Genomic DNA, 8,634 nt, shown 5'->3' with positions numbered 1-8,634 from the left:
AATAAAGAGGAGGTGCAGCAGCTGAAAGCTCGAGAAGGGCTTAAAGAAGCTCTTCAGTACGGGCAGGAGGAGGAACCATGCGGCAAAGCCCAATGGGAAAGGGAACTGCAGTGAAAGGCAGTGGAGACATTAAAGCAGCAACAGCAGTAAAGTGCTGCTGCGAGGAACCATCGGGAGAAGGAGCAGAACCTAGGCAGGCACATATGGCAGAGAAGGGCAGGAGTGACAGCAGCTTTCAAGGCCAGAGAGAAATTATTGCAGGGGTATGACAGGAAAAACAGGCAAGGGAAGTGCAAAGTTGGGTTGAAAGCAGGTGAGTGGAGGATCAGGTGCAGACCAAACAACTCCTTCCACCCAAGGGGAAGAGTGAGGAAGAAAGGGTTGCTAGCTGGAAGCCAGTGGAGAGGTACGAAACCCTGTCCTACGGAGCCTGATATGCAAGACCCCCAGGAAAGCAAGCAGCCACTGCTGCCCCTGGGGCAGGGAGAGCTACTCTGAGGACAAGCAGGGGCAGGTGAGCAGCACGGTGCTGCTCCAGCTCTCACAGGTTCTCAGTGGTGTTGAATAGCAGCAGGGAGCTGAGGGAGCTGATGTTCCTGGGGAGGCTGCCAAGGCCTTCTTCTGCATCATCCTCCTGGTGAATTTTGGTGCTCACGCACACAGGGAAATACTTGAGCTTCTCCTGCAAGAAGACAAATAACAGGTGTAGCAACACACTAAAATCACAGCTGCTGAAACAGTTCTCCCCAGCCACCACAACCCACACTGCTGGATCCACTGCATGGTCTGGGATCCCTACCGCTCCCTCTCTACCTCCCTTTGAGCAAGGAAGCACATGGACGACATTGCAACCCCACACTCATGACAAATCTCAGCAGTTCAGACTCATGGCATGTGCTTTTGGTGCCACAGATGGGTCATATTGAACAGGTGATGCTGTGGCAAGGATCCACCAGAATAAAACAACCACTTGGGCTCTACAGCCAGAGGCAGGGATGAAGCACCGCAGTCAAAAAGGCAGTTGTTACCGTGTCTCCAACTACTAGAAATTTTCATGCAGGCAGAGTCCCCCAAACATCTCTATTACCTCGCCTCTGCTGCCTTCAGTTGATGTTTTAAGTGATGTGATCCCACCGATGGGGTATGCAGGGAAGGCAAAGGAAAAAGAGGTTAGGAAAAAACAGAGTGCCTGCACTAGGCAAGAGATCAGGCAGAAGGGAGTGCGCAGGGTTGAATGTGTGCCAGATGGTTTTGCAAAGCCTGAGGGATTTGCAGGAGTTTTCAACTCTAATGAACTGAAATCTCCTCTCTCTCGGTTCTAAAACTTCATGCATAATATATAGAGCTCCCTTTAGAAAAGGACTTATTACATCTGAACTACTTGACTTTTATAGAGCACAGGAATTGCCATCCCAGATCAGACCAGTGTTTCAGCTAGCATGACAGCGCCCGCTGCCAGATGCTCTGGGGGATGAAGCTCAGTGCCCACAGCAAGCTTTGCTGTAGAGGGAGGAAAGGCATCAGTCTGTGAACGCAGAGGCAGCCCGGGATGGATGAACCTCCAGCCCAGACCCCTCCCCACACCCTTCCTCAGCCCCTTCACAGCTCCTGTTCCTTCTTCACAAACTAGGACAAGCAGCAGCCTGGCAGCTGTGGTAAGTGTTTATACCAGAAGAAACCAGAGCACTAACCAGGACAGTTTGTCAGGTTAAATAATTGGCCACACTTGAGGTTTTCTTCTGGCACCAGAAGATGACCACTTCAAATACTGTCCACAGCTTCCTACTGCCTCACTACTTCCAGCATCCCTGCTCTATCCCAGTCTCTGAGTCCTTTTTCCCTCCTTGTACTTGTATGGGGGAAATGGAGACCACCATTGGTTCAGTTTTAAGACCACATCTCAGCAACATAAGCAGTTTCTGCTGATTGAAATTTCAGGCTTGAATTTGGTAGCCAGCAATCCTGGGAAATGGCTTAGTCACAGCTCAGTTAATCCACTCAGAGTTTGTATGATGCTCTGAGTCTATAAAACGCTGTAAGAAAAGACCTGGGAGGTTTTGATTTAATTTTTCCCCCCCAAATAACATGTTCCAACTTGTGAAAAATACACTGAAATAAACATCTTGAATTTTTACAGAAGCAAGTAGGCAAAAATATATAAATTGTTATTTAGAGACTGTAGAAGCAGAGATTCAAAAATAAAGGTTCTTTTGATCATTAATATTCATTTCCTAATGTTTAATTTTTTAAGCATGAGGGAGTACTGACTTTTTTGCTAGAACTGTTCACACACTTAGCCCTCAAGTCATATATATATATTTTTAATTCTCTCTTTGTAGATTTCAATTAGCACTGGAAGACTGTGTGTCACTTTAAGGGCGTAGTGAGAAACCAACCATTACCTACATTTACTTATAAGTCTCATCTAAGGCTGTTATAAAAGCACTAAGCATGAGTATTACTCTGAAATGTGAGGCTCTACATAATCCTTTTAATTTAAATGCCACCAAAGTGCTAGTCTTATTCAAGTACCTAGACCTGTTTTGAAGTTTAGAACAGCTACATACCGTCAATAATATCCTGCAACTGTGAATTCCACAAGGTAAGATGCCATTCAAAAATCAGTTTTCTTATAGGGACATTAAGGGCTTAAGCCAAAGGTTCAGCAACCTCGACATACTGAAGTCATATGGGGGGCACCTGAATGCTCAAACACCCCAACCTGGGGTTTGGCACCTGACAGGATCAAACCCCTAAGGACGCTGCATTTCCAGGCATTTTTCTTTCTAAAAGCCTACAGTTAAAAATATATAAAGTCACCCTGGTTCTTAAATTTAATTAAGCACACACTACATCCCTATTACAAAAGGAATTGGTGTGATACACCAGAAACCCCATTCCCCCCTTGCCAATGGAGTGTTGAGGCTAGCTGGAAAAGCACTTGAAGATGAGCAAGTGTCAAAAACCTGGTTTAGCCTCCCCATGCCCACAGTGGACTCCAAGAGGGGCAGAATTCACAAGGACATGCCAAGTTACTGACATTTTTGAAGCCTAGCAAGGTTACTCCAGCGGTGGACTGTAACTTTTGCTTGGACCTGTTCCCAAGCCCAGGCAGACCATGTCTCCCACCCCGTTTTCCAGCCTCCTGAGGGGCACTTGCATCACCCGGACACAGGTCCCACCGCAAAGGCAGTGCCCAGCACCTAAGAAGCCCTACAGGGCTGCAGCCGACTCACTGTTGAACCCTGCCTAGCTGCTACCACAGCAACATGCAAAACAAGTGGCTTTCCAGGCTTACAACAATGACCCTGTTTCTGGCACTCTTATCCATGAGTGCTTATCTTATTAACCTAAACAGCATCCTCTCAACAACTGAGTTTTCACTTGCTTGGGGTGTGGAGGGGGAAAGGAGAATTTCCCAGGAGGGAAACATTTTTAAATAAACTGCAGAACCACGCACATTTCCAACTCAGCTGCTTTCCCCCCAGAGCAGAAACCCTAAACACTGAGCACAGCCTGCCACCACTTACCCTCAAACACAAGCAAGAGTTTGCTTTCCTGGTGGGGCGTGTGTGTGCGTATGCAAGTGAAGTTAGCAAAGGCCACTGCGACTGCTCCCAGCAAAGAAGCCCTCATGAGAAGTGAAAAGAGGCAGCGAGCCTCTGCTGAAAGCCCTGAATAATTGAGGAGGGCATAAATGCAACCATTAGACTTCCCACTGTCACATTTCATTACTGCAAGGCACGTGAGGCTCCGTGCTCAGCTATGGCCGAGAAGGGCCTGTCCCCCTGGAACATGATCAGAGCTCGGCCGCACTGAGCCCCGCTCAGCACACCAGCTGCTCCTGGTGCAGGCCCCTCCATCATTCACCAGCTGACAGCCACTCGCCAGCACAGCAGCGTCCCCCTGCCCCACAGAAGAGCTGCAGGAGCTAGTGTGCGTGAGCTTGGCAAGAGTAACAAGATCCCTGCATGAGGTAGGGTCAGCAAAGCCAGAGAAAGATCAACAACCCCAAAGGAGGATCGAAAGATGGGTCACAGGAGGGGAGGAACAAATACAAACATCCCCTGGGGCCTGCAACAAAGTCCCTGTGGTGATGGCAGCCTTGGTCACACAGGGCAGAACATGGCAATGGTACAGAGACTGCCTGGGACAGGGAAGAGGTGGCATCGTAGGCAGATGGCAGGGGCAGCAGGGAAGGGCACGCAGAGCCTACTGGAGCCAGCAGACCAGTCGGATGGGCACACCATTTGCTCTTTGCAGGACGCTGCTTTTTACCAGCTGATGCTCTTCTCAATCCCCTCCCTGTGCGAGGGGCTGTACACTGGCACCAGCCCTTCAGGGTGGGAGAGCATCTCCCCTGCCCACTCACTGCCTACCTCTGCTCCCCCCCCCTGGCTCTGACGGGATGGGGCCACCAGCCAGACAGCACAACTGTAATTGGCCTCCCCTGCCTGGCCAGCAGCAGGTCCTACGCAGCTCTGCCCTGTGCTACTGCCAGGGCTTGAAGGAAGCACGAACCCTGCTCGAGTTTGCCAGCTGTCCATTCGGCCAGCAACCCTGCTTCCCTGGCCTGGCTGAAATATTCATAACTACCTCACTGTGTGAGGTCTCAACTCTATTAAAACTCAGAAAAGTTTAGCATGATAAATTATTCAGTGGCAGTTTTATTTGGGCCAAGGCACACAAGGATGAGGAAGGAAGTCTCTTTAGGGGTGGAGAGCAGGGAAGTTGTCAGGTTGATCCCTAATCAGGAAGAGTACATCTGCTACTCCTGGCACAGCACATACACAGAAACTTTTAAACTTCAAACACAGCAACTCTTCCTCCCCTCCTTCCAAGATGGGGATGTTGACCCGAATTGTTGGAGACTCCTTTGGTAGCATTTCCTGCCAAACCCACCACTTCTCAGACCTCCCTAAGAAGCCTCCCTCTGCCACTCAATCCACAGGCTAAAAGGAACTCAATACTTCAGGACCTCCTTCAACACCACCAGCTGCAAACATCTGTGCTATGGACATACCTGGAAGCCCCAACTGTGCTGGGTACTGAGAGATTCAGCCCCTCTCTGAAGGGCTTGCAACCTACAATAGCTGAACACAAGGCAAAGGAGAAGCAAAGCACAAACAAAAGATGTAAAGAAGCAAAATGATCTTCCCCTCCAAGATGTAAAACTTAGCTGGGAACCAGGAAGGGACAATATCCAAGTGTGTTGCTTTCCTGGGACAGAAAAATGCTCTAATGACTTCTTTTTCTCCTGACACACTCACAAGCACTTTTACCTTTCCCTTCTCACCATTGCTTATATTAGAGCCTTCAGAAACTATTTTTCAAACAATTATGACCCCGATCCCAGCTGCCTTGCTACGCACAGCTGAAGCCTTAAGGCCAGCCAGCAGCACCCACCAGCACCGCTGCGGGAAACAGCAGAGTTTCAGTAAATGGAACTGCTCTGGAGAGTTGGCAGCCTGCAGCCACCCAGAGCACTCAACCACCGCGCCAAGGTCTTGTACTGACATGGCCCTCTCAAACCAGCAGCTCTGCAAGCTTCCCAGCCTAACCTCACACACCCCTGCCAACAGGCCAAGCTGAAAAGATGTTCTGCTCCCAGCCTATATTCTAAAGCCCTGGTCTACTTCACAAAAGAGACTAACAGCCTCCTAGCTTCTCTTTCCTTGTTCATCTCAAGGTCTGTTCTCCTCCTCCTTACCTGCAGAGCTTTCTCATCCAGCACTCGGTGTTTGCTCTGAATCTTGTGTCTTGGCCATTTCTGTTTACCTGGGTCTTCTGCACCAGCAAAAATTGAACTGTACTCCTGCAGTCGTTCAGGGGCTGGATACTTGGCACTGGAAAATACCTGTGGAGAGACAAGGAGGGACTGAAAAATCCCAACAACTAAGCAATCCTAGACTACAGAAACACATGGAGTGGAGTAAGCGCACAATCTGTGCTGCTGGTGGGAATGGACAGCCTTGGAGTCAACAGGCTCCTAAGGGCTACCTGCATGGACCCAATCATGCATGGGCTGTCACTTCAGAAAGTAAAAGCGCCAAAACTTCTCTCTAGTGCTAGGAGATCATAGGCTTCCCCTGGCAGAAAGGGAATTTGAAACACTGTATTAAATGGAGGAAGAACAGGGAAAGAAGAGTTTTCACCAGTTTTATATGGCTCAACAAGATTAAGATGCACTAAGGGGAGGCTCTCTAACAGCAGATTTCATTCAAATAGCCAAAGTGTCTATGAGCTTGAAGTGAGAGGGAGTTGGGCTTAGCTCAGCACATGCCTTCTCTCTTTCTTAGGGAGAAGCTGGGGCAGCAACTTATACAGGCCTTATAAGGCCAGGAACTGTGTGGCTCACGGGTCTAAAAATCATCAACTGGCCGAGTCAGGAAGGGGATTCTCATCACAACCTTGCTCAGCAGCAAGGCATGGAGAGGTGAGCGGGCAGCAGCCGAGCACCTGTTCTTCTCCAGAGCTTACATCAGGAGTAAAGAGAGAAAGTGGAAGGAAGAAGGGAGGCCATGCAGCCTTCGCTGAAGTCACTACCTTAATAGCCTTCTTGCTCCCCTTTATCTTCTCAATCTTCGCTTGGGCGAGTGTGACTCTCTCACCGATTGCCTGAAGCTGTGCCCGGCTGGCCTCCACCCGCTGAGAGATCCTAGGAGGCAAACACCTTTCTCAAGATGAAGAATCCAGAGCCAGAGATTTTTTGGCAACAGCCAGTGCTCAGGCCCTCAGGGAAGGAAGTGAACCTCGGTGGACTGGATTGTTTCATAGGGCAAAATAGCGCTGGTTGAGATACACTTGTCTCGGTCCCACTGAGAGTTTTATGTACTCTGACATGAAGGTAGGTCTAGTCCGTGACTCACAGCACAACATTCCCGCGGCTGTTTGAGGCACAGCACAGAAAGATGGAAAACTGCAGCTTTTTTGTGACACCAGAGTGCCACAAGCCTAGGTGTCTCTGCAGGTACTGCTGACGAGAAAGCCACAGCCAGTTATCAACTGCCAACATATTTGTAATAAAAATGACTTGTTAAAAATGAAAGGCAACACATGCTAATGAGCTGAGTTCAGGACTCACAAGGCTTATCCTGTCCTCTACTATACCAGCAGTTTGTTGCATAACTTCTTCCATGTTGCTTTGCAGCTTTGTGATTTGGTTTCCACATCAGTTAAAACAACATTAGGTCCTCATTTGGAGCAATAAAGCACCCTAACTTGCATAATTTTTGCATAACTAGATCAGCATCAAAACGCTTTGGGACTGAGGTGAAAAGCACTCTGTGGCAGCATGGGATAGCGGTCACTGGTTAAGTACCTCTGCATTCACCACGTGGACATATTCCTTTCCCACAAAGGTTATAGCAGACGCCTTGCAGCCAGGGGCACGACTGAAACTGCCAGCATGCCATGCACAGTCGCTACCACGCTGCAGGAACTGTCACACAGGCTCAACCAGAAGCTAGGAGGGACATCAGAACCAGGCATCAGCTACAGGTAACTATGGAGTCACCTTCTCAGAAGGGACCTTCCTTCCCCATGCATAACTAGCAGGATCTCCCTAGCTTCAAGCTCAAAAGCTGAAAATTGTTCTGAATCTTCACCCCTCTAATGAAACCAGCAAAGAGTATTTTTATGGCTACACAACCCATGAGGAGAGATAGTGCTCCACTTCAGCAATATTTTGTAACAAAGAGTTCCGTCGGATCATTTTGTACCTGTAAAAATCAATCTCAAGTATTGTCTTTAAATTTCACCAAAAGTCCCTCTTTGCTTCTGAGAGCTCCCATGCTTTTTTTCCCCACTCTGTATAATTCCTTTTAGTAACAAATCTGACATCAGTAGTGATACATGATTCTCATTTTCAAATTGTACCAAACCTGCCTTTTCAAGTATTTTCACTCTGTGCAGCACATTCCCTATTACAGTAGAGAAATGGACTCCGCTAAAGCCCCCCCATCGTAGGTAGTGAAAAAACAGCAAGTACAAGCAGCCTATTCACCTTGTATCATTCTGAAAGACCCCCACTTCTTTATCTAAACAGCTTTAAGTGTTTCTGTTTGTTTATAGCCATGCTCCTCTCTTTCTGGAGGCATGAAAATCCTTCCTTATGCATATGGCAGGAGAGCACACAGCCTGTTTCTACTTTATTCTCTTTGGAGTGAGAGATGAGCAAAACTGAACCTCATGAGATTCTCCCTCACAGAATTATTCTCCCTTTCCCCATCCTTTTATTTTAAATAAAGCCTAACAGCTTGTATTTTGTACCAACACTAAGTACAAATCTGTTCATGATTTCCTTCCCACACCCTCCCTCTGTCTCAGTGGAGTAAGTCCACATCACTTACACACTTGATAGGTTCTCAGAGTAGCTTCTCTTGTTCCTTTCAGTGTGCATTTCCTAGCACCTGTCTGCAGCAAATTTCATGTGTCACAGGGCTGTCCCATCGCCTTGTTTTGCTGAAGTATGAGATGCCTCTGAAGGACGTAAGTCTTCCCTAACTGCTCTCCCCAGCAAATTTTCCCACCTCACAGTTCACCTCTTTTCTAGATGTTTCATAATTGTATTGATTGACACTATTTCCAGCCCTGCTCCTGGGGGCATCTGACTATTTTTACTTCCTTCAAAGC

The 8,634-nt window shown here is 48.1% G+C and overlaps 1 protein-coding gene across 1 annotated transcript in view; it reads right to left on the bottom strand.

Moving 5' to 3' along the window:
• Window positions 1-8,634, bottom strand: part of WASH1 (WAS protein family homolog 1) — a 48,365-nt gene that overhangs the window by 5,596 nt on the left and 34,135 nt on the right. Inside the window, exons 4-6 of the mRNA XM_009332901.1 lie at window positions 6,547-6,658; window positions 5,711-5,857; window positions 546-682 (exon numbers count right to left, since the gene is read on the bottom strand). Coding sequence (XP_009331176.1) covers window positions 546-682; window positions 5,711-5,857; window positions 6,547-6,658 — 396 coding nt within the window. The remainder of the gene's footprint in view (window positions 1-545; window positions 683-5,710; window positions 5,858-6,546; window positions 6,659-8,634) is intronic.

Source organism: Pygoscelis adeliae, unplaced genomic scaffold (assembly GCF_000699105.1).
Source record: "Pygoscelis adeliae isolate BGI_AS28 unplaced genomic scaffold, ASM69910v1 Scaffold38, whole genome shotgun sequence".
NCBI lineage: Eukaryota > Metazoa > Chordata > Aves > Sphenisciformes > Spheniscidae > Pygoscelis > Pygoscelis adeliae.
Note: the sequence above shows the minus strand (reverse complement) of the source record. Positions and strands in the feature narration are given on the sequence as shown.